Source organism: Monomorium pharaonis, chromosome 9, assembly GCF_013373865.1.
Source record: "Monomorium pharaonis isolate MP-MQ-018 chromosome 9, ASM1337386v2, whole genome shotgun sequence".
Taxonomy (NCBI): Eukaryota; Metazoa; Arthropoda; class Insecta; order Hymenoptera; family Formicidae; genus Monomorium; species Monomorium pharaonis.
The window spans coordinates 12,559,821-12,587,042 of NC_050475.1; the positions used below are offsets into that span (position 1 = coordinate 12,559,821).

General features: G+C 37.6%; 1 protein-coding gene across 1 annotated transcript in view; it reads right to left on the minus strand.

Annotated features, from left to right (window-relative positions):
- The window catches only part of LOC105837398, a 90,463-nt gene that overhangs the window by 489 nt on the left and 62,752 nt on the right, over nucleotides 1-27,222 (minus strand). The window contains exons 4-5 of the mRNA XM_036291929.1: nucleotides 9,578-9,705; nucleotides 9,331-9,507 (exon numbers count right to left, since the gene is read on the minus strand). Coding sequence (XP_036147822.1) covers nucleotides 9,331-9,507; nucleotides 9,578-9,705 — 305 coding nt within the window. The remainder of the gene's footprint in view (nucleotides 1-9,330; nucleotides 9,508-9,577; nucleotides 9,706-27,222) is intronic.

Below are 27,222 nucleotides of genomic sequence, written 5' to 3' on the forward strand. Positions count from 1 at the left end.
TTGCATACAACATAATTAATGTAGTATTAATTTATAATAAATAAAAACGAGAAAAGTATCAAGGTTATTTTTAAGCTTTTCCCTGATATCAATTAAACAATTTATTTTTAAACATATCAATGACCCAATAAGCACACAATAATTTTTTAATGTTTTTTAAATATTTATTTTTAATTTTTACATTATTAGCGTTTATTGTACAAATAATATCTATTTAATATTTATTAAACGTTTGTTTTATATTAATTATTTCAAATAATGAATTAGAAAAAATATTTATAAAACGTTAATCTAATTTTTTTAAGTTTATTTAATACTTATAAATTATTATTTTTTTAATTAAAAATAATGATTTAAGAAAATTATTTAAGTAATATTTATTTAATATTAAAAAAATCGTTTAAAACAGTATTTTAAAAAATGTATTTAATAGATTAGATTAGATTAGATTTATTTATACTGCATCCCCTTGAAGTTTGCAATCTCAATATCAGGTACACATTCCATTATACATAATACAGTTTTTTTTAACTCTACCGGCCTAGCCATTATGCAGCTTCACAACTATCATCACCCTCCCCTTCTCGGCCTCCATCTTTTCTTGACCTATTCCCTGCTATCCCAGCAAATCTATCACAATACATCTCCCTCATCGCGACCTGCCCTTATGCGACCTTACAACTAATATCCCTCCTTTATCTCCACGCCTGCCTCTCTTATTCTACTTCCCCCTGCTCCTCTCTTTTCCCCTTCGTAACCCCTCTACACTCACTTTTTCTCCCTCCTCACCTATTCCCCATCACTCTCTCTCCATCTCCCCCTTTCTCCATCTCAACTCCACTTCCTATTCTCTACCGATAACCCTTTATTCGAAACCTCCATCCTTTTACCTTTTGCCCTCTCCCTTCTTGCTGTCTCAAAAATCCTCCACCTTATTCTTTTCTTCTCCATCGTCAAATCCTTGTCCACGCCAACCCCCCATATTCCTTTAACCTCCCCCCTCTTGCCAAAATCTCTTCTCTGCCCTCCTCTCTAAATATCTTTGTAATAAACACCCATCTTTCCTCCTCTCCCCTCCTTTCCTCTAATCTATCTAATTCTATTCGCCTTCCCAGCGCCCTCTCTATTATACCCTCTACAAACCATTTTCTCACCCCTTTCTACCTCTCTCCACACCATGTTCCTCTCCCTCCTTCTATTCTCTTCTTCCCTCCTCACTCTCTGCCTTTCTTTCTGCGTAGCCTTTTCCCTCTTGTCAATTCTACTTCTCATCTTCTCCTCCATTTCCTTCTTTCGGTCGGGTCTCTTCTTCCACTTCTTCTTCCGGCGATCCTCCAGTTCCTTTCTTTCCTTTCTCTCCAGTTCCGTCCTCTTCGTCCTTTCTCTGGCCTCCTTCCGTTCACTCCTGCTTCTCTTTCTCATCACCTCTCCTCATTCACATTCACCTCCTTTTTTTCCTATCTTCTTCGTTCTCTTCTCTGCATTTCCCATATCTTTCTCGTCTTCTACCCTTTTCATCCTGATCTTCCTTCTTCTCTCTTCTTCCCACTTGCTCTTCTCCTTCTTTTCCACCACTCTCCACCACTCCTCCATCATCTCCTTCGCTGTCTTTCCCGTCTTCTCCATCTTCTCCCTTTTTTTCACTCCATTCCATCTCCTCGTTCACTCTCTCTACCTGCTTCTCCGGGCTCTCCGCTCCTGTCTTCCATCTACTCTCCTGTCCGTTTCTCTTCTGCCTATGTTCTATCTCCTTTTCTTCTCCTTCTCTCCTGCTTCCTTTCCAAGAATCTCCTCTCTTTCTCACCGTCCATTCCGGCCCTTCTTTTTATTCCTTCCTCCAACACTTTCACTCTCCGTCTCTTCCACTCGCCTTCTACTTTCTGTCATCTTACCTTCTTCTACACTATTCTCCTCCCTCTCGTCTCCCTCCTCCTTCTTCTCACTCACTACTTGCCTCCTCCAGCTACTCTCCTTCTCGTCGTCAGCTTCCCCTCCTCCTGCCTTTGTGCTCCTATCCCTTTTTTTATCTACGCTCTCCATCCTTTTGTCTCCTCTTTCCGCCTTCTTTTTTTCCTCGTGTTCTGCCTTCCGCTCTTCTTCCACTTTCTTCTCCTTCACCGCATCATTCTTTTTTCTCGCTCTTCCCTTTTCAGCTTTTCCTCTGCTTCTTTCTTTTTCATACAACACTTTCCATAGTCTCGTCATCTCTAGTTAACACTCCCTAATCCCTCTTAATTCCTCCTTTATCTCCTTCAAATCTCCACTTGCTATTTTATAATTACCCACTTCCTCTTCTTTGTTCCTCCCTTTTCTCTTGTCACTACTCGCGTGTTTTGTGCCCGCTTTCTTCTTAATCACCATTATTCTAACTCTCTTACCATGTGGCAATTCTCACTCCTCGATCTCGATACTTCGATCCGTATCCCTGCATCGTTCTTTGCGCCATTCACCTTCCTCCAGTACCTATATCGATGTATCGAGATCCCACTCCACCACTGTGCCCTCTTTCGGATCGACTTTTCATACTCTCAGGTGCTTCTTTATATTGTAATACGCAGACAACCTGGCTATCTTAATACGAGGCCCCCTTTTAAAGACACTTCTGGAGTTCACGCAGAAAGCGTTGAGAAGTGATACTGCAGGACCGGTTTGTCGGAACCCATTAATGACCGTGCTCGTGATATTCACTCGCAGGTACAAAGATGAACCTGTTGTGAGTGTGCAGCACTCACACAGAGAATAGCGCGAGCGATAAGAGTGTCAAGTGACACCTCGCGCGATGACATTGTCCGGCCTTTACACCGGACGTCGCACCGGGCACTCGGTTGCCATTCAATTGCCACCCGATTGCCACTCAAAATCTCTTGATTTCCGGTGGAATGTACATAGCCAGCAATTGCTGGCTAAGCAAGTGCACTGGCCAAAGGCCCGTGACCGCGGGAGAAACCCCCTAGCAAAGCCAAAAAGCGGTGGATATAAACGCCGCAAAAAAGAGAATGAGCAGGCTCATTATTAATCGATTAAGCGACAAACCTATGTCGCTCAACGTAACACTTTGTTATACTTATTATTATGGGTTTTCTAAACAACAACTGATTGTGAAAATTGTAACCGAGTTGCAACAAATACATCTCTTTGTTATAACTCTCGACGTTATCTCTTCAATATCTGATCCCGAGGAGTCAACGGCAGCGATCCCGTACTGTGTCCCGAGACCAGGAGCATTTTGGAGAACAAAATTAGTTTTGGCTGAATCGGTTAAATATCTGAGATTAATCTTGAATAAGAAGCTGACATGGAGAGAACATCTTGAAAAGCTGTAAGAGTGTGTGCTCTTACCTTTGAATGTGTAAAAGAACATGGCCAGACATGGGATCTGAAACCGAAAATAATGTATTGGATCTATACGACGATATTTAGACCCAGGCTGCTATACGCGTCCATCGTGTAGTGGCCAAGAGTGCTAAACAAAACCTCCAGGTTAGCACTAAAGCATGTCAGGGTTCTGGTTAAGGGAGGCTCTGGGAGCCATACGGACTACGTCAGTAGCAGCGATGGGAGTGTTGCTTGGCATTGAATCGCTTGGTCAGGTGGTAGCTGCGGCGGTGGCGGCTTATCGCCTGAAGTGTAAATCGAGGTGGAAGACAGGAGTCTCACACACAAAACTTCCTGGAGAAATACTGTTAGACATTTCTGCAAATGGACAAGATAAGAAGTCGGTAACTCGTGCCTTTAAGAGGAGGTACAAGATAAATTTTCCTAGCCGTGGAGAGTGGGACAGCTCTAAGGGTCCTGTCCCTTGGGTCGAGGACATTTGTTTTACAGATGGCACCAGAACGGACATGGGGTCCAGACTTGGTCTTTACTGTTAGTGCGATGAGTCAAAGATAATTGTTCCGTTTGATGAATACGATACGGTTTTTACGTACGGTAGCTATTATGAGATATGATTAGAATCTATTGGAATCCAATAGGGTAGAAAGGTGCATCAGAATCTGCTCGAACAGTCAAGCGGTGCTTAAGGTGTTGGAGGGTCTAAAAGTCAACTCATGGCTGGGACTGCAAGTATGTACTGAATGAGTTACCGAAGGACAATAATGTTAGTCTGGGTTCCCAATTCCCATTCAGGGATCAAGAGTAATAAAACGGCTGATCTACTTGCAAAGGAACAAGGTTGGTGGGACCGGCTGTTGGAATCTCTTTTTGTCTGAGCAGGAGGATGATCAAGATCTGGCTCCGGGAGATAAGGTACCAGCTGTGGTACTAAAGAAAGGAAACGGAGGTTAAATGCAGACAGGCCAGAGTTCTGTTAGGCGAGTGTCCTGATAAGGGTCTGGCTAGAAGCATAAGATCTCTGAGCAGAAAGGACGCCAGGCTCACTAAGCAGGTGTTGACGGGCCATGGCCTTAATTACCACCTGAATAAACTGAGCTGTAGCGATATGCCCGATTGCAGATTTTGCGGAAAATAAGAAGAAACAAGCCTCCACATTCTTAGGTACTGTCTAGTACTGGTCGGACGAAGGACATGCCTGGGATCAAATATTCTGGAACTAGATCAGGTTGGACAACTGCCTGTGCAAGATTTGCTCCGCTTTTAGAAAAGAGCAGGGCCTTTCTGAAGGCAGCGGGGAGGCACAATAAACTCGGTTTGAGTTCCAGAGGTAGGGCCTCATTTAAGGATCACCCTCAATCTATTATTATGATTATTGTTATTATTATTGTCTATTTAGACGGTACAGATAAAGTTATTAAAACTATATGTATTTGTTTAGACAAAACTGGTAAAATTAATAATACTTGAATTGTCTATTACGGTACTGGTAAAATTAATAATTCCTGAAGCGTTTATTTAAACGGTACAATTATTAAAATTAGGTGCGTTTATTTAGATGGTACTGGTAAAATTAATAATTGAAGCGTCTATTTAGACGGCATTAATAAAATTAATAATTCCTGAAGCGTCTATTTAGACGGTACTGATAAAATTAATAATACCTGCTGCGTCTATTTAAACGGTACTGATAAAATTACTACTACATTGGTATGCATATGTACATACATTTCCAATACATGTACGTTCTAAGCTGATGGTAATACGGTACAAAATTAAAAATATTGATAATTTACCGACAGGATCGGTTATCGACATTTCTAATTGCGTTGTGACGGCGCTGGGATACCAGCGAAGTTCGCTCTTTGCTTTAGCATCTCCTTAAGAAAGGATTCTGGTTTATAAAGTTTAAAAAAAGTTTTATAAATTTTTTAAATACACAAATGTGCAATAAGTTTTTTCAAAACTTTGACGATACTTTACTACATATTTAAATAATACAAAAAAAATTTTGGTCGGTAATTGTTGTTAAATGGCGTCGTGATAAATCCGTGACGAAAGTGCCTTGCCATTGTACAGCGGGAAATGTGCAGTCCGCAATTTTTATCTGAAACAAAAATACAAAAGGATTTTTAATATTTATATAATTCTATCGTTAATAAACCTAAAAAATAAAAAATAATGTAAAATTATAATTTTTTTAGTATTTTAAACAAAAAAGGGCGATAGTTCCGAAAACGAACAATCTCTGATTTAGTTCAAATTTTGGAAATGTTTCTTTTAGCGAAAAAAAACATGCAAGGATTTTTGGCGACTCGAAAAAATTTTTTTTAATGTCGGTAAGTAGGAAATCCATAATTTGTAAACAAAAATTTAAATGTGTGTGTATGTGTGTGTAACCACAGCGAAAAAATGTCTTTGTTTACATTTTTTATGGGTGTACTTGTAAAATAAGTAAGTGTTAACACCATTACCATACACATATTTATATAGGCATAAACCATGAAAATGGTAGAAACCATGAAAAGACCATAAAAATCATAATTTTTTTTATTTATAAAGTCGCAAACCCATGTAATGCAGAAAATGCTTTGCGCGCGCGCGCGCGCGCGCACACACACACACACACACACACACACACACACACACACACACACACACACACACACTCACACGGGGGGTGCAAGGGAGGCCTTTGGCCCCTCTCCCGCACCCACTTCGTCGGTATGGGTGTCCTGAGAAGTCGCAACCCATGTGGTACAGTACAAGCGTGGACGCCGATTCGCTCTGTAAGCGTAGGGGCGGAAGAATGTGAGTGAACCTTTTTTTATATCAATTATTATTGATATAAAAAGAATTAAATTGCATAATCACTATTTTCTATCTTAATTTTTAGAATATATATATTTTATATCACTTAATAATACATGAAATGGATCTCTTTCCATTCTTTTCACTCTATACCGCCACAAATATTCACACATATAATCTATTAACGTATCTTCTCTAATGCCACCTCTACTTAAACGAGCTCATAAACCACGCCACGATGACTCGATAGTTTGCGTGTAAGCTCCGGTTTCCGGATTCACAAATTTCTTCGAATGATTAACGATTTTGTGTATATAACCATATTTTCTTAAATCCACGTATCCCTTCCAACAATTAGTATGAATTTCTGTACCTACTGCTACATGCTTTTGTATTAGTGATAAAAGTGTATCTTTATCTCGTTTATTTTCGACACACATTTCCAAATGAAACTTGTGTCCTCCGCGTTATATCATACCTGAATATATAAATAATTTTAATATTAAAATAAGAATTAGTATAAACACAAATCAGTACAATTTTAAAAACTAATTTTTTAAAGTATATTCCTTCTATTACAACTAAAAAACTACCTAATATCCACGATCCTTCACGAAAACGTCCTTTTTGAAATTTCTTCCGACCAATTTTACATTCGACAATTTCTACAATTATTCCACGACCACCGATTAATCCTTTCGTTTCATATTCCCTATCGAGAGCTATAGTGCAAACTTCTCTGCAGAACGAAAATCTGTCTGCAATTGTTTCACGAGAAATTGTCTCATTATCAATGAGACTACATTTCGTTTGTTCAAAAGAAAATTGCCATGCAAGAGCATATATTATTAATATGCAACTTTCAAGACTAATTTGACGTTTGAACGTTTGTATTGTGTGCTGCTGTTATGGAATGATTATATTTTCCAGATTTGAAACACCGAAAATATCTTAAATTTTCACTTCTATTGACATAAACCATTTTTTTCTTATGTTTTGTACATTATTTTTCCGTAGAAATTAATTCCATTTCCTTAAGCCAATCAATCGTTGCTTTGTGATTACTTAACTTTTTTGAAAGACAAAATAAATTTATACGATTAGACATTTTCGAATTTATACTTAGTTGAAAGACACGTCTGTATACAGCACTTGTTATCAGTCAACTAGTAAGAAATGTAAACAAAGACATTTCTTCGCTGTGGTCACACACACACACACACACACACACACACACACACACACACACACACACACACACACACACACACACACACATTTAAATTTTTGCCTACAAATTATGGATTTCCTACTTACCGACATTAAAAAAAAATTTTAAGTCGCCAAAAATCCTTCTCGCATATGTTTTTTTCGTTAAAAGAAACCTATTTCCAAAATTTGACTAAATCAGAGATTATTTGTTTTCGGAACTACAGCCCAAAAAAGTGACGATTTTGGAAAAAAAGTTTCTCTGTTTTTATGAAATAAAACAATTGTTTAAATTAATATTTTCACAAATGTTTTAAGTTTATTTAAGATAGTTGACAATACTTTAATTAACACTTTGAAGAAACTTGATTTATTAATTAGTTTTTTTGGTATCTCTCTCGCAAATTTGCAAAAAGTATGAAAATGACATCTCGAGAAAAACGGGTAAAATTTGCAGTACAAAAAGATATCATTTATTGGTAACTTACCGCTATTCTAGTTAATCAGCTATACCAGGGCCATACATTAAACCTTCAGCTTCCTCGAAAAATTGATTATTTTCCATTTGCTAAAGTCTATGAGCCAATTGAATCTCTTTAGTCGTGCTGCTTTGGCGCCGCTTCTGCCTCGTAATTTACTGTGCATCATAATTATCAAATATTTTGCACTGTTGGCCAATGTTAATTTTCAATAACTGTATCATCAACAAGATAGCAACATATCCTTCGTTAAAGATGTCTGCAGCTATGTAGGCGATTTGTACAATTTTAAACCCCGAATTCAAATGTTTTAGAGTGATACGCAACATCATTGAGTTAAAACTTTGTTAGTATTTTGTGTGTACGTGTCTAAATTTCTAGTCAAAAGCTCTTTATTTGAAAGATTTTTGTATATTAGGAGGTGTTTTTTGACGTTGAACGGCGGAACGCGTGGCTCGCTCCGACTAGGCACTTGTATACCTATGTGACGCTGTCTCATGACTCACTTTCTATTCTATAATTTCTGAAATACTTCGAGTTGAACTCTAAAATTTCACGAGTATATTCTTGAATAGTTTTACTATATTTTTACTATCGATTAAGGCAAAAAAAAGTTTCGAAAATTTTGACCTCATAAACCAGAATCTCCCCTTAAAGTCGATAAAATTGGAGCTTCAAAAATGCCTGTTTCTTAATACATATATTAACTATAAGTTAATGTATGTAAATGGTGGAAAAACTATATTTGTAAGGTATGTGCGTGTGTACCTACGTGGTGTGTTATATACATGCATGCGCGCATAGCGTGTTACATTTAACATGGATAGAAATTGAATTTTCTCTTCAAGTCACGACGGATAGGATTCCGACAGATCGTTAAAAATTCTATCTGTTTTAACTATTTTAATAGAAATTTTTATTAAGGCTAAACAAGATTCAGCATATGGCAGGAAATGGTATATAAAAAGCTGCAACGCAAATAATCACGGTTCAACTACAACAGTGAATACTACTTCATTGAATACTTATAATGCGCTACACGCGCGTGTATACAACACGCACACGCGCGCGCGCGCACACACACACACACACACGCGCGCGCGCGCACGCACATATATTATAAATATAGTTTTCCAACCATTTATATCATACAAAGAATATGTTTGATTCGTAAATACATTTATAATTAGAAAAGCAATTTACGACATTTCTACTGTTTTTAACATTTTTGTGTTGTGAATTGGTATAATGCAATATAAAAAGCAAAAGTATATTTTGTATTATTCTCTAAAGACTATAATATTTTAATAATATATCTGCAAAAAATTGCAGGAATATTCTAGAATATTGCAAGAATATTTTTTTAAAATGAACATAGAAATATTGCTACAAGTTTTCAGAAATAATTTATAAATTATTTTAACCTTGTACAATAATATTCCTACAATGTTGCAGCAATATTTCGCAGCAATTGTAAGAGTTGTAAGTTTTTATTTACTTCTTGATCTTTTGCATTATCCTTCTGATCTTTTGTATTCTCCATTTTAATTGTCTTAAGTTTCTCGTCCAGAGTTTTTAGTTTATCCATTTTCTGGATACTACGTTCTAATTGATATTTAGCTATTGTTTGTGCCAATGATCCCAGCTCTCCTTTCATCGCGGCACTAAACGCTGCCTATTTATAAAAAAAATTTTTGTTAAACAAACGTAATGATTTTGTACAGAAATTGTTTGCAAATTCTTACATCTCGTCGCCTCTTAGCATCATTAGTTCCTATCGGATCTGTTTCTGTCTGAGGACCGAGTTCAATTAACACCTGAAAGTCGGCATGTTGACCTAATCGAAAACCTATACCAAGTTTGGAATCGGTTCCTGTAAACATTTATTAAAAAATTATATATATATATATATATATATATATGTATACATATATATATCTATATATCCACAAATTAAAGAATCTCTTATTTTGCCTTTCAAAAGTAGGCAACTCTCAAGAATGTGTAACTTGTCAATGATTGTAATGAAATAAGCAAAAAGTATTTTATAGTTTAAAATCTCTACTTTGCAAATCGTTAAATAATGGTTTTAACGATTCTCACAAAACTACATCGCTATAAATGGACATCAATCAAATATAAAACTACTTTACAAATTTTGCAAAGTTCTATAGTGTAAATTAAATTTCACACAAATTTTTGACAGTTTACTGCTTAAAAAAAAACTTTATTTTTGATTTGCGTACTAACTTTTTAGATAAGAACTCATACAGAAAAAAGCATTATTTTAATACACTTTTAATATGTAATATATTTTGTCAATTGTGAATGTAATTAAAAAAATCTTTAATTCTTTATTTAATTTATATAACAAATAGTAATATTTAAAAAAATTAATGTTAAAAATAATACTATTTCAATATTGAAATAAACAATTCCTTTTTTCGTCAACAAAGCTGGCTAACATATTTATTTTATAAAATTTTAATCACAACGTTTTGATTTAAAATTCAAATCCTTTTCGAGTGACAAAAATAAATCAGTTCGAGGTTACAGAGTAACGAAAAAATCATCGCAGAAACAAAGCAAGTCTGTGCTAACAGATTATGAATTTAAGCACTGAAAGAAGAAAAAATTGAGCAACAATGTTTAATAGCTGTAGACTCACGAACTTACGAGTTTCAGGAATCAATAAGATGATGTATTACATTAAAATGTAAAAACTAGAACATTTAAATAATCAATATTTGTCATAAATTAAAAGTACATTTTACAACTGACATTATATTAAAACAATCATTTAACAAGGATGAAGTGATCATGGGTGGGAAACTTCTATACGAATGTGTAACTATGTTTGTCATGTTAGTACTGTATATTTGCCTAAATGGCGACTATGTCGTTTTTGTGACGTCACATTAGAAAGTATGGTCAAATATTTTAAAATATTTCGTGCACACAAATAGTTTTATCGCACGATTATTTTTTGGCAACGTCAAAGAAATTGAATCCAATCTTCTGTATTCGAGTCGATACAATAGATTGTACAGAGTGAGTCCCAGATGCGCACAGTAATAAACGGAAACAGCAGGCTGAGTGAAACGGACACAGTAACAAACGGACATAGACCAGACGGACACAGTAACAAACGGACACAGACCAGACGGACACAGTAACAAACGGACATAGTAATAAAGGAAATGTTTTAATATCTTCGCCGATTTTGAGAATAAATGTAATCATCAGGCAAAAAATGTAAATGACATGCTCTGTATTTCCTTCCTGCACAGTACAAAATATCGCAATATCCATCAAATATCCGAGGGATATCGCAGTAACTGTAGGACATCCATGGGATTGCAATATGTCCAATTGGATATCTCGATAACCTGGGGATATCCTCAGGATAAAGTGTGCTGTGTGGGTTAACTCCTCAGATGTAACATTTGAAAAAGTATTATTGTTAATATCTTCTGCCACTTATACGATAATATGACATTTTTGGGAAAAAATAACCAGGGGCTCTTGAATTTGATTTACAGACTGGTACTACACAAATTCATGCAACTTTTGTCATATTAGATATATTGTAACAGCATCCAGTCACGCAATATGTATAAAATCCTTTTTTTTCTTAAATATATCTATGAAAAAATAATATTAAGTAAATAATATCTATATAATTTGAAGACCGCTACGGTAATCGCAACATACCTGTGTACAATGGGAGTGTCCCAGATGCGCACAATAATAAACGAACAGCTGAGCAGGCTGAGTGAAAGGAACACAGTAACAAACGAACACAGTACGAAACGGACACAGTGTGAAGCAGACACAGTTGCAACCCATGTGGTGCAGAGAATGCTTTGCGCGCGCGCGCGCGCGCACACACACACACACACACACACACACACACACACACACACACACACACACACACACACACACACACACACACACACACACACACACACACACACGGCGGTTCAAGAGAAGGCTTTGCCCCCTCTCCCGCACCCACCTCGTTGGTAGGGGTGCGCTGAAAAGTCGCAACCCATATGGTAAGTTCGTTTATTACTGTGTCCGTTTGTTACTGTGCCCGTTTGGTCTGTGTGCATTTGGTCTGTGCACATTTGATCTGTGCGCATTGGGTCTGAGTCCGTTTCGCACTGTGTCCGTTTGTTACTGTGTCCGTCTCGCACTGTGTCCGTTTGTTACTGTGCCCGTTTGGTTTGTGTCCGTTTGTTATTGTGTCCGTTTTAGTCAGTCTGCTGTGTCCGTTTATTACTGTGCGCATCTGGGACGCTCCCATTGTACACAGATATGTTGCAATTACTTTACTGTGGCGGTCTTCAAATTATATAGATATTATTTATTTAATATTATAGTTTCATAGATATATTTAAGAAAAAAAAGGATTTTATACATATTGCGTGACTGGATACTGTCACAATATATCTAATATGACAAAAGTTGCATGAATTTGTGTGGTACCAGTCTGTAAATCAAATTCAAGAGCCCCTGGTCATTTTTTCCCCAAAAATATCATATTTTTGTATAAGTGGCAAGAAGCTGTTAACAATAATATTTTTTCAAATGTTACATCAGAAGAGTTAAGGAAATACACCCAATGAACACGCTGTGAGCATTTACGGAATATTTATAAAACATATTGCACATAAATGTTACAGACCAGCACAACGAACTAATAATGTGACAAGTATGTCATTGACGTAACGAGACTATAACTGTTACGTATGTCTGTGTTGTCATTTTTTCGTTGCATAGTTACGTAACATTTACATAATTTTGTTGACGTCAATAAGCCAAATGTTAATGTTTCGTAAATGTGATGTTACTATTGTAATGTTATTGCGCCATCATGTTTAATACATAACAATTACGTAATTTTGATAACGTCAATGAGCGTAACATAAAAATTTCGTAAATGCAGCATAAATGTAATAATGTTACTGTGACATTATGTTTAATACATAACAATTACGTAATTTTGATGACGTCAATGAGCGTAATATAAAAATTTTGTAAATGCAGCATAAATGTGATAATGTTATTGTGACATCATATTTAATACGTAACAATTATGTAATTTTGATGACTTCAATGAGCTTAACATAAAAGTTTTGTTAATGTAGCATAAATGTGATAATGTTATTACGACATTATATATCTTTAACACCTTCCGTGCCACGTAAATCACTGTAATCCATTCTGGACTTCCCACTGTTACTATTATTACTTATTAATTATTTACTAAGCATAAGAAGAAATATAATTTTATTAAATAAAAATAAAAATAATAATTTGTTAAATAATAAATAATTTACAATTATGCGGAAATTTTGATTATAGCCTCTTGTAATTATTATATCTTTTTAGTTTACATACTGCATTTAGTAAAATAGTTTTGTAGTTAGTATATACGCAATCTATTAAAATCAATAACATTCTACTTGAACCAGGTAAAATCTATTTACATATCAGCCGATTAGAACTTATTCTATATTATATAAATTTAAAAAGTATGTAGTTCGCGGATTGCCGCTAGGCGACGCACGCGGCATCTTTCTCCTAATGCAATTTACACTCCAAAGGTTACATAAACAGACCACCCACGGTGACAGAAACCGGATCAATCTATGTTATCATAGTGAGCTTTCGGGGCATATGTATTTTTTATTACGTCTTAAAGACACATCTTAGCTGTTATGGCTAAATTTTAGCTTCGGTAAGAAATCCTTTTTAAGAAAAATAAAGTAAAAACGACATAATAGTTACAAGAAGAATCTTTCTGGTACGTAATTTTATACGAGCATTTTACGTTAATTTATACGTAAATGTGACTTCATATACGTAAAAGTAATGTTATGTTATACGAAACCATTATGTGTATGTTCCCTCTCTCTTTTTCCGATTTTGTTGCCCAGAATATGCTGACATTTTGATCAAATTGTAACTGACGTAACTATTACGAGAACAGTGGAACATTGTTCCATAATGATCACATAAATGTTACGAATCAGTGTTTACTGGGCAGAGTACGTCATTTACATTTCTTGCCTGATGATTACATTTATTCTCAAAATCAGCGAAGATATTAAAACATAATGCTGTGCCTAGTGTTAATATATGTAATATAGAAACAAATATAGCAGAAACATAATACAAATAGGACTTCCGTTTTCGGGCCGTTGTGAGTTATACGTGTACTGTTAGCCGCTAGTTTTGTAGAGTGAGATTGAGAGGATTAGAGGCAATAAGAAGAGTAGGATAGCATTGTGTGATTATAGAAAGCGAGTGGAGTGTGAGTGGCCGAGGCAAAATGGAGAGAAAAGTGTGTAATCGAGAACTAGCATATTAAGTAGGTCAGTCAGTGGACAACTAGAGTTGAGGCGAGGAGTAGATAGTGTTAAGACGGGCGTGCGTTACGGGAGAATAGAGTAGAGTAGAAAACAGGTGCGCCGCCTGGAGGTTTAGAGGAGAGTGAAGACGGTTAAGGCGAATTTAGAAGAGACAACGGGCATAGTATAAAGTATGGAGAGAGGGAAAAGCGATAGCTGTACTTCGATAGAGGGTGGAAGGAGAAGTAAGAGAGTAGCAAGATCACCCCCAAGAGAGGAGGAGGATGAGTTTGTTAGAAATTTGAGGACGTGGAAAGATGAGATAATAAAGAGTCTAAAGGTAGTAAAGATTGAAATAAAAGAGAAGTTGAAAGAGATTGTAGAAGAGCAGATGAAAAAGGAAATAGAGGTTCTAAAAAAACTAATTAGGGTGTTAAGGGAGAGGGAGATTATATGGGAAAGGGAAAGAAAGGAGTTAGTGGACACACAGGAGGAGTTGAAAAAAAGGATAGAGAAGATGGATACTGTAGGAGATAGAATGCTGGAAAGGAAAGTAAGAGAGATGGAAAAAAAGATGAAGTTGAAAGTTAGGGAAGAGACAAGGAGAAATATTATAATTAAGGGAGTCACGGTGAAGGAGAGAAAAAGGAAGAAAGTCGTAGAAGGGGTGTTCAAAGATATAGGGACAGACGAAAGGGATAAGAAGAATAGAAGAAGTAAATAAGAAAGGGAGGGAGATGTTATGGGTAAGGTTAAAAGATGAAAAGCAGAGGAAAAAGGTTTGGAATAAAAAGAAGAATTTGAGAGGGCAGAAGGAAAAGATTTTAGCAGACTGAACTTGGAAAGAAAGGAAAATGAGATGGAGGTTGGAGAAGATAGTGAGAATAGAAGAAGAGAAAGGAAATAAGGTATGGAGAGGTTATGGTAGGATCAGAATAGGAGAGAGTTGGTAGAGGTGGAATAAAGAAGAAGTACTTATAAATGAAAAGGGAGAGGTGATGGTGGAAGAGTCGGGGGAAGAGAAGGGAGGAAGAATGTGAGGCGCAGAAGGAGGAAATATATAGAAAGATAGAAAATTTTGGGACGGTTTAAAGGAATGGGATGTGATGTTTTTGATGGAGACGTGGTTAGACGGAAAATGGTGGGAAAAGGTGAGGAATAGGGTCCCAGAGGAGCATGAATGTGGAGTGCAGAATGCGGAAAGAAGGATTGGGAGAGGTAGGACGATAGGAGGAATGATTGTGAGAGTTAGAAGAGGGTTAAAAAAGGCAGGGATAGTAGAACTAGAAGAAAGGATGATGTTGGTGACAGTTAAAATAAATAGAGAAAGTTGAAAGGTCGTGGGTGTTTACGTGAGGGACGAGGAGAGAGAGAATGCAATGCAGGTGGTAAGACAGATTATGGAAACGAAGAAAAGAGAAACTACGGTAGTAATAAGGGGAGACTTTAATGCAAAAATTGGTAGTGAAGGAGAAGGCTGGTTAGATGAAACGGAGGGAGAGGACCAGGGTAGGAGACGGCCAAAGGATAATAAAGTGGATAAAGGAGGGAGAAAACTGTTGACATGATAGGAGAATGTGGGTGGGAGATTTTCAACGAGAGTGTGGCAGGAGATGAGGAAGGAGAGTTTACATACGTAGGAGGCAGAGGAAGCACTGTGATTGATTATATCTTGTGTGAGGGAGAAACAAGAGATAAAATAAAAAATGCTAGTAGGAAATAAAGTTGATTTAGATGCCATACTTCATCCGGGACTCCATCAATTTCCCCCACCTTTCCTAGTTTCAACCTCTCTTTACTACACTCCATATCCCCTCCCCTTCCCCTAACTACTCTTTCTTCTACCCTCCTAGTAAGAGGAGGGTAGAAGTTGAGGGAAGAGGAGGGTTGCCAGTGGAGATAGAAGTTAGGAACGGAGAGAGGGAGAGTTAAAAATAGAGGTATAAGGGGAATTTGGGACGAGGAGAGTAAAAAATAGTTTAAGGGGGAGTTGGACAAGGAAATGGAGGTAGTGGGAGTGCGAAGGTTAAATGAGGAATAGAAGGGGATGGAACAGAGAATCATAGAAGCAATAGGTAGGATTGAGAGGGAGAGGAGAAAAAAAAAGAAAAGTAGTAAGGTGGAATGAGGAGTGTAAGCTGATGAAAAAATAGGTGAGGGAGGAATTGAGGAAGTGAAGAGAAGGAAAAGAAAAGGAGTTATTTAAAGAAGAAGAGGAGTACAAAGGGTTATGTGAAAGGAGAAAGGAGGAGGGAAATAGGAAATGGAAAAAGAGGTGGAAGAGGCTAGGACAAAGAGTGAAGTTTGGGAGATGATGAATAAGGATAGGAGAAGGAGAAAGAAGGTGAATAAGGGAATAGAGATGAAAAAGTGGAAAAAGTATTTTATGTTCTTATTAGGAGGGTAGAAGAAAGAGTAGTTAGGGGAAGGGGAGGGGATATGGAGTGTAGTAAAGAGAGGTTGAAACTAGGAAAGGTGGGGGAAATTGATGGAGACCCGGATGAAGTATGGAACTAGGAGGGAGAGAGGCTGGTGGAATGGATGGTAGAATTTCTAAATAAGGTATGAAAGGGAGAGGAGTGGCTGGAAAAGTGAAAGGAGGTTGTAGTAGTGTTTATAATAAAAAAGTGGGAGGGGAAAATCATGGAAAAATATAGGGGGATAACTTTGATGCTCTCACTATATAAAGTGTATGCTATGATTCTAGCGGAGAGGTTGAAAGAAGATATAGAGGGAAAGGGGATAGTTCCAGACAATCAAGCAGACTTTAGGAAGAGCAGAAGTACGATAGATAACATTTTTGTACTTAATTACCTAATAAATAGAAGTATGGGTAGAAAAAGAGGGAAACTGATGGCGTTATTTATTGATTTGAAGGCGGATTTTGATTCGGTAGACAGGAGTATCTTGGTTAGAACGATGAGAGAGTGGAAACCTTATGAAGAGAGACGAAAAGCAGAATTAGAATAGGAGATGGAGAAAGAGTTTTGGAGGGGAGTAAGACAGGGATGCCCGCTGAGTCCATTATTATTCAATACTCTAATATCAGACTTAGAGGAGGTTATGGGGAGAGTTAAGTGGGAGGGGGGTGAAGTTAGGAGGAAAAAAGTTTGCACGCTAGCATACGCGGATGATCTAATAGTTATAGCGGAGGAGGAAGATTAGATGAGGAATATGATAGAGAGACTGGAAGCGTATTTAGATGAGAAGAATCTAGTATTAAACGCAACGAAATCCAAAATAATGGGATTCAGATTGGGAGGTGATAGGGAAAGTAAAAAGAGTTGGTGGTGAAAGAGAAAGAGAATAGAGGAAGTTAAGGAGTATAGCTATCTGGGGTATATCATGCAAAAAAAAAAAACGGGGGACAAGAGGCGCAGGTAAGGGACAGAGTGAGGAGAGCGGCGGCAGTGATGAGTCAAATTTAGGGGATTGGGAAGAAAAAGTATGGTAAGGTTTGGGGGAAAAAATTATGGACATATGTTCGACAGGCTGATATGGACTGTGATGAGTTATGGAATGGAAATATGGGGTTGGAAGGAGAGAGATAATATGGAAAGATTAGAGGAAAGATATTTAAGGTGGGTGTTGTAACGTAGGTTTGGATTGGAGTACACCGGATATATGGAGAGAAGAAATACAAAGGGATAGATTGAAAAGTAGAGCAGGAAGCGTTGGCATATGAAAACAGTTTTGTTTGCGAATCTCGCAATAGATTCACTAGAACCCTACGGATGGGAGCAGGGTGAGAGGACGTAGTGGCAATAATGCTCGCAAATGAAATCTAAATGCTTTAATCTTATATTATCACACAGTGATCAGACCGAGTTTGATCTATCACGAAATCAAAGTTGATCAAAGATAAAATACACACGTGATAAGTCCGATGAGTTAACAATGTCTTTCACTGAAATTTGACAGTTCTTACTCGCACGGGTTAATTGTATTAATTGAATATCGGCCTGGTGACGATGATGCCCGTGAGCCGTGTAGACCGCGTAGCGCCGGCGTGCGCAACACTCGGCGAATCTGAGTGGACGATGTTAATGCACTAGAAATTCTTGAATACGTCTGACAAATGAGTTGATTTTTGATCTGAGTACAATTGAGAGCACTCGGAATGTCAACGAGATGAGAACTACACAAAAACTGTCTGCACACTATCTCACGTGTACGATTCGCATGGTAGCCATAGAGAACTCTAGCCGCAAACAAACGTGAAGCAGCGCCGTCGCCAGTTGAGACGATCGGGCATGCGCTTGCGCGATGCGCGCCGATCTCGGTTAGTCTCGCTCGACCGTGTCCGGCAGATGCTGCCATCTGGTCGGCGACGAAAGTAGTAGATAGTAAAATGATTCTCGAACAGGGTTGGATAAGGGGAGCAGTGAGTTGGCAAGAAAATGTTTAGTGGAGATAAGAGCAAAAAGTAAGATATGAAAAGTCAGCGTGGGGTGGAAAGATGAGAGAAGAGATTTTTTTTAGCATAGAGGGTGAAAGTTGGAGAAGATAGAAGGGGGGCACAAAGAAGAGGTATTAGAAGCAATTGGTAGTAAGGATAAGCAGTTGCAGAAGAAGGATAGATGGAGAAAAATTGGAGAGTCGGAATATAACAAACAATGCTATCAATGGATAAAAAAGGATGGGATTCCAGGGTATTTAAAGAAAAGGTGGGGAGAGAGTAGGTGGAATAGAGTCAAGAGGTTTAGGCTAGGCAATGGAGTGAGAGGAAACAGATATTGGGAGGACGAAGAAAAAAGATATGTAGATTGTGTGGATGGAGGATTGAGACCTGGGAACATGTTTGGGAGGAGTGCAGAGATTGAAATGGAGGTGGCAATGGTTGGCAGGAAGCAATGGAGAAGATTTTAGGGGCAGAAGGAGAGGGAAAAAGTTGGTTGAGAGAATTAGAAAGGGAGAGGGAAGAGAGAAAGGTGAGGGGTACGCAGAAGGGGTAGAGGCAGGGGTAATATTGAAAAATTAGGCAGAGGAAACGGAAGTCCACGGAGCGGTGTATATGTGTGTGCGCGGCGGAGGGGGTGTAGAGGCGTTAATTAGGCCAAAGCACCCCGGAAATTAGGTTAAATACTTTTAAGATTAGTTGTAAGTTGTTGTAACAGAATGAGATTGTAAACTCCGAGGGAAAACAACAAAGAATTATTATATATATAATACAAACATAACTGAATTGAATCCTCACTTAATAAATGAACAAGGTAGATCATGTATACAAACAAATATGTAAACCAATAATGAGTTGCAATCTAAAATTAGCAGTTATGCAAATGAAATCTCTATAAATAATACGGAATGTGCCGTAACAGACGTCTCACAAAATATTCCAAATAACTCTATAAATGATACAAGTAATACAGAATATATTGTAACAGATGTCTCACAAAATATTTCAAATAAAAAGCGACTGCAAAAACGGGCTTAAAATCGTCCGTTTCGTGGTCACCGAAATTTGAGCCAATTTTGGCGGTAAATAGTTGTACATCATGGAATCTTAATCCTTTGAAAATTTCAGATTGAGCATACTTTTTATTATTGAGATATGAAGGGTTAAATTGGTCACTATACACCAGTGAAGGGTATGCCATTTTATCCGTTGAACACAAAAAACCTTGAGGTTATTTCTCATATAAAAAAATGTTTCAGATAAGATTTGTTTATCTGTTAGGGCCACTTGCACCAACTCTAATTAACTTAATCGTTGATTAATCCATTGGAATTGACCAATCGTATTTGTCGTTAAGCAAAATTAACAAATGCGATTGGTTAATTGCAATGAACTAATCAACGATTAAGTTAATCAGAGTTTGGTGCAAGTGGCCCTTAGAAGACTAATTTATCGTGACCTTAAATCGACGTTTAAGTCAGAATTGTGAATGTCATTTAGAGGTCAACTTGCGATTTTCAGGAAAATATTTTTTAACTAGTGTCGGATACCTATTTCTGCGGTCTCTGAACGAGTACACATATATACGAGAGTGTTTTATTAACGTTAACGTTATCTCATGTCAACACGGTTTTATCATGCCTTATATTTTATAAATCCAATGACCTTGTAACAATATTTCAAATATAGATACTACCAATTTTTGAAATGCTGCAGTATTTACTGTGATTTTTCCAATAGTTTTAGTAATGGTAGCTTTTTCACCGAGATATTTTACAGATTACATAATTGTTATTGAGCTACGAAAAATTGTTAACAAAAGTAGTATTCTGTGATTTTTTTTATTAAATGTATAAGCGTGTTTTCAGGGACTGTCCAGCATATTTGTACAAAGAAACACGCTTACAGAGATTGCCCCTACTCTCTACTTTCGTAGGTCGAACGTCAAGCAAAGATAATATAAAAGACAAGGACAAACATGTGCGCATTTCACCATATTTTCATCCTGATAGATAGGTCCAGAATCGACAATAGAATACTATTGCACATGCGAGAGAAATTCACGCAGTAGGCTGTTGCAGCTATATAATAACTTTGATTTGGTACCTCGGATATGGTAACCTAGTTTACACCGAGCACTTGGTACGCGTATCAAGTAGTGAATTTAAGCTGATTAGCTAATGATTAAATACATTCACTAGTTATTTACTGTTTGATACGCGTACCAAGTGCTCGGTATAAACTAGGTCAATATCATAATTTAAAAGTACCAAATCCAAAAATGTACAATATATGTATAACGATCTCTAAGCAAAGAGATAAAATGGAAAATGAGTAAAAGTCAAGACTTCATTGTGAGAGGCAAGAGGACTTACGCTAATCAAGCACCCCGACAGACAGAGAGGCAAAGAAACGCTTATCTCAAATTTTTGTGAAAATGTTCCTTTGACCTCTACATGACCTTGCAAATTATTCCTTAAAGGTTTATTTAAGGTAATTAAATAAGGTAATACAAGTAATTAAACCGCAAAGACAGATATACGACATCAGTTGACAAACATTTTATTGAATTTCGCAAGTTGATCTCTAAATGATCTTCACAATTTTGACTTGATAGTCAATTTGAGGTGACGATGAATTAGTCTCCTACCACTCGAACAATTTCCATCAGAAACATTTTTTAGTTTTAAAAATAATGTTAAAGTATCTTATGTTGAACGGATAAAATGGCGTAACCTTTATTCATGAATAATATCAACTTTAACTCTTTATATCTCAGCAATAAAAGGTATGCTCAATTCAAAATTTTTAGGAGATGAATATTTGATGATATACAATCACTTACAAACGGGTGATTTTTGCGGTCGCTCTCTACGAATGAAGCAATTAAGTGTCCCAGCACACCAAAAACATATAAGAAGTATAGTTGGTTCTATTACAAAGCAATCTCAATTATCACCAAGAGCACGAAATTTATATAAAAGGGCTATAATGCTAGCAAAACCAAGGAAACCAGTTGAAAGCACAAGTAACACGTTATAAACATCATCTGAAAGATGCAAAAAAAATTTGCAGATACACAATTTTGCAAAAAGTATAACGCTTTAACAGCAACTTAAAAAATTATTTTTTGATATGCAATTAAAGAATATAAAGTATTTTAGACTTAAAGCTTTCATGGTCATTGACATTGTTTCCAATAGAAAGAGTTTTCGGATACATATCACACAATTGATCAATTAAAAAACATTTTTGAACAGTACATATTAATTGGCAAATAGTAAGCCAATATTGTATTAAGATTGGCCAACAGTTGACCAATAGTAGGCCAATGAACTGTGCTACTATTGGAACAACTCCGCTCCCTCCCCTACCACCAGGACAAAGGATATTAAGAACGGTTACAATTTGAGAGCTCAGTATCGGAGCCAGCATTGCCAACCGTACGGTAATTACCGTACTTGTACGGTACTTAAACGACACAGTGCGAAACGGACACAGACCAAATGCGCACGGACCAAATGCACACGGACCAAATGCGCATACTGCACGTGCGCACGGACCAAATGCAATCCATGTACATTGCAAGCAGAGTAAAGTCCACATAGGTTAGCGACTTGGATGGGGTGGATGCGGGAAGGGGACCGAAGGCCCCCCTTGCCCTCCCCCGTGTGTGTGTGTGTGTGTGTGTGTGTGTGTATGTGCGTGCAAAGCATTCACTGCATCACATGGGTTTGCGACTTTCCGTGTATGCATTTGGTCCGTGCGCATGTAAAGTGTGCGCATTTGGTCTGTGTCCGTTTCGCACTGTGTCCGTTTTGCTCTGTGCGCATTTGGTTTGTGTCCGTTTCGCACTGTGTCCGTTTATTACTGTGTCCGTTTGGTCTGTGTCCGTTTGTTACTGTGTTCGTTTCACTCAGCTTGCTGTGTCCGTTTATTACTGTGCGCATCTGGGACTCACTCGCTAAAAAAAACAGACCAATGAATTACTTATATTTATAGATCAGTTAACACAATAATTTAACAGTACGGTAATTTAAACAAATGTACGGTAATGCACGGTAATGTACGGTAATTTGCACCGACCCGTACGACTATTCACTCTTCAAAAGTTGGCAACGCTGATCGAAGCTCCTACCACTGATGATGCAAACTGCAACGTTTACGAAACGTCGGCGCAATGCTGTACGAGGACGCGACATGTATCGGGTGACCTCCTTTTGGACACGTAACGATTGGACACGGCTTGATTGAACACGCACGATTGGACACAGCTCGATTGGATACCGCACGATTGGACACCGCACAAATGGACACGAACATTGCACGATTGGATACCGCACGATTGGACACCGCATTATTGGACATCGCATTATTGAACACAGCACGATTGAACACTGTACGATTGGACACCGCATTGTTGGACACACACATAGTCTTTTAGTGAAAAACATTTATATATCATATGACAGATTATCTAACCTTAGAAACATTTGGCAGAAAAAAGCGTCGATCTGCCAGAAAAAAGTTAATTTCAAATGTTCATATACGTATTTTTAGGAACATCTTATTTTGCGTGGAAAGTTACAAACCCATGTGGTGCAGAGAATGCTCGCACGCACGCACGCATGCACGCACGGGGGAGAGCAAGGGGGGCCTTCGGCCCCCTTCCCGCATCCACCCCGTCCAAGTCGCTAACCTATGTGGACTTTACACGCGCGCGCGCGTGTGTGTGTATGTGTGTGTGTGCGTGCGTGCGTGCGTGCGTGCGAGCATTCTCTGCACCACATGGGTTAGTAACTTTCCACGCAAAACGAGATGTTCCTAAAAATACGTATATGAACATTTGAAATTAACTTTTTTTTCTGGCAGATCGACGCTTTTTTCTGCCAAATGTTTCTAAGGTTAGATAATCTGTCATATGATATATAAATGTTTTTCACTAGAAGACTGTGTGTGTGTCCAATTGTGCGGGGTCCAATAATGCGATGTCCAATAATACGGTGTCTAATAATGCGGTGTCTAATTGTGCGATGTCCAATCGTGCGGTGTCCAAACGTGCGATGTCCAATCGTGCGGCATCCAATCGTGCAATGTCCGTGTCCAATCGTGCGGTGTCCAATCGTGCAGTGCCCAATCGTGTCGTGTCCAATCGTGCGGTGTCCAATCGTGCGGTGTCCAATCGAGCCGTGTCCAATCATGCGTGTCGAATCGTTACGTGTCCAAACGGAATACTCTTCATGTATCCGGAAATTCTTTCTATTGGAAACAATGTAAAGTATTCTGCTAAGGTAGATTATCAAAAACTTTTTAATGAATTAAAATCTTCATTACAATTTTAAGTGTCCAGAACAAGATTCAATATGTTAAACAAATATTATTTTTAAATTACAATAACTATATTTCTATTTACAAATAATTTTATTTTTAATAATACAGAGTGGTATCTTATTTTTGAGAAATACTGTATTATTATATATTATACACAATTTTTTATTATTAATGTGAATTATAAACATAAATAATATATGTAATATCATTATGTCCATATATTATACAATATAATGGATAAAAGTTCAATATATTTAAAAAATATTATTTTTAAATTACAGTAACTATATTTCTATTTACAGACAATTTTATTTTTAATAATACAAAGTGGTTGTCGCGGATTGAGCGTCGATCGCGGCTGAATCCTGCCCGCAGGCGATCAGCTGTTTCGCGCTGTCCCTCGGCGTCGCGTATCATGACCGGCAGCGCGGGCTGGAGCATCCGACTCGCGCGGATCGGAGTACAATGCCGGCGCGTGCACGAACTGTGGAATCCAAGTCTACCGGGGTGCGCAACCAACCGCGGCTACTTCTGACAGCGTGAGGCAGGATCGGCCAATCTGAACGGACCACAAAATTCACGCCGTCGTGGCGTGACCGGGAGGATCGAACGCCGAAAAGAGTCTCACAGATTTTGAAGCGAGAGCTATTTTAACTGGCGTAAAGTACGGTCGATATCCTCCAACAAAGTGAAGTCTTCGCGATCCTCTCATTAAAAAACTGCAAGTGCGAATGCACGCGTAACGTTACGGTGCGAAAAAACAATCCCGTCGCGATCGGCTACCCGCCGCAAGCGCGGAACCATCGCGAGGGACCGTTGGCGATGTGATAACCGTCAAATGCATGGGATGCGCGCGCCAAATCGAATGCTAATAAAGACATTTTTTGTGGTTCAAGAACCAAGTGACTTTAAGGTATCGTTCACTCGTCATGCTCGAGGCTCCAATCGGAGCCGAGTTCCACCCTGTCCCCTTTTTTACGATAGGGGAATACGAATGTTTCGTGAACAGTGGTATTTTACTTTTGAAAAATGCTGTATTATTATATAGCATACATTACCTTTTATTATTGTTGTAAATTATAAACATAAATAATATATGTAATATCGTTATGTGCATATATTATGTCCATATACAATATCTTGGATAAAATTATTTTATTTTATATTTAATAGCGTTTTAAACCGGCCTGGGTTAATCGCTCCGGGAGCGATTAATGACGTCAAATGTAATAACGCGATTAAGGCCGATCGCAGCCATTCTTCTAAAGAAGGGAATAACTGTGATTGGCCAATTCTAGAGAAAAAGAACCTGAGACGGGTTAATTCAACATCGGTCGAAAACGCCATAATATTTATTATTTCTTATATAGGGAAGAAGATACACACTTGATGAAAAAATTCTAGCACTATTACTATATAAACAGTCTGGATCTTGTCATAAATTGCTATCAAAATTATTTGTCTGCTTAGTGCTAGAACTCTCAAATGTTTGTTACAAACAATCTCATTACGACCTGAAATTAACAAATTTATTTTTGACTATCTACAGCAACATTTTGCACAAATAAATAACGAACATGAATTATGTGTATTAATGTGGGATGAAATGTCATTAGAAGCCAATTTATAATACGATCAAGTAAATGATAAAATCATTGGTTTCGAAGATTGGGGGCACAATCATCTCTCATAGCAGATCATGTATTAGTATTTATGGCACGAGAAATTGTGAAATGTTGAAAAATTCCATTGTGTTACGGCTTTTGTAAAAGTCAAACAAAATCTGCACAATTGTTGAGATGTATAAAAGAAACAATAAAATATTTAAGTAAAGCTGGGTTAACGATTGTTGCAACTGTATGTGACCAAGGAGGATCAAACAAGACATGTATTAAAAGTCTTCTCCAGAATTCAAAAAGAGAATGTATAAGAACAGGTCAAGAATATCGTAAATATAAAAAACATAAAATAATTAAAAATATAATTAAAATACAAAAAATAATTGTTTATTTTATATTTTAGGAGAAATTATTCAACTTTTTGGGCAAAATATTGTACATATTTTTGATCCACTACATCTTTTGAAAGGAATACGTAACATTTTATTATTCAAAGATTTAGAACTTGATACTACCATATTGAAGAAAGTGAACAACAATTTGCTTCATAGGCAATTATTGAAATAGCATAAAATGGATATATACATAAATACATAAAATTGCCAAGTTCCAAAATTAACAGATCAGCATATTATTAAATAAAAAATTAAAAAAATTAAAGTAAAATGTGCTGCTCAAGTTTTCAGTGCAAAATTATCAGCATATCTAGAATATAAAAGTAAATATGGTTACTTTTCTCAATCAGTCTTAGCCAAACACCGGATAGAGACTGGACACTCCGTGCAATACGAAAAAGCTACAATGCTAGCTCCTTCTCAAGATTACTTTGCCAGGAAACATCGCAAAAGTCTAGAAATTTTGAAACATTCCGATAACCTTAACCGTAATAAAGGTTATCAGACAAGCCCGATTTGGCACACTGTCCTCCCGGTCTTTTAATTGATCAATTAAAAACATTTCCAAACAGCACATATTAATTGGTAAAAAGTAAGCCAATTGTATTAACATTGGCTAATAATTGACCAATAATAGGCCAATGAACTGGGAAGCATCCGAAATGGCCACGTTCGAAATGACCATGCGTAAATTTGACCACATTCGAAACGGCCACGTTCGAAATGGCCACGTTTGGAATGGCAACGGGAAATATGGCACGTGGTTCAATTTGCCCACGTTCGAAACGACCACGTCCGAAACGGCCACGTGCGAAATGGCCACGGGAAATATGGCACGTGGTTCAATTTGTCCACATTCGAAACAGCCACATTCGAAACAGCCGCGTTCGGAACGGCCACGGGAAATATGGCACGTGGTTCAATTTGCAGACGTTCGAAACGACCACGTCCCAAACGGCCACGTTCGGAACGGCCATGTTTGAAACGGCCACGTTCGGAACGGCCACGTTCAAAACGGCCACGTTCGAAACGGCCACGTTCGAAACGGCCACGTTTAGGAACGGTGCACTTGCACACGGTTCAAATGGACACGGTGCATTTGGACACTCTATCTTGCGCACGGTTTAAATGACCACGGTGCATTTGCATACGGTGCATTTGCACACTGTGCATTTGGACACAAAAAAAATTTTATTAAAAATGTACACCAGTTATATGCACACGTAAAATTTGACAACCGGATATTTACACACAAAAAAATAACCACCGTTCACTTGGACACGT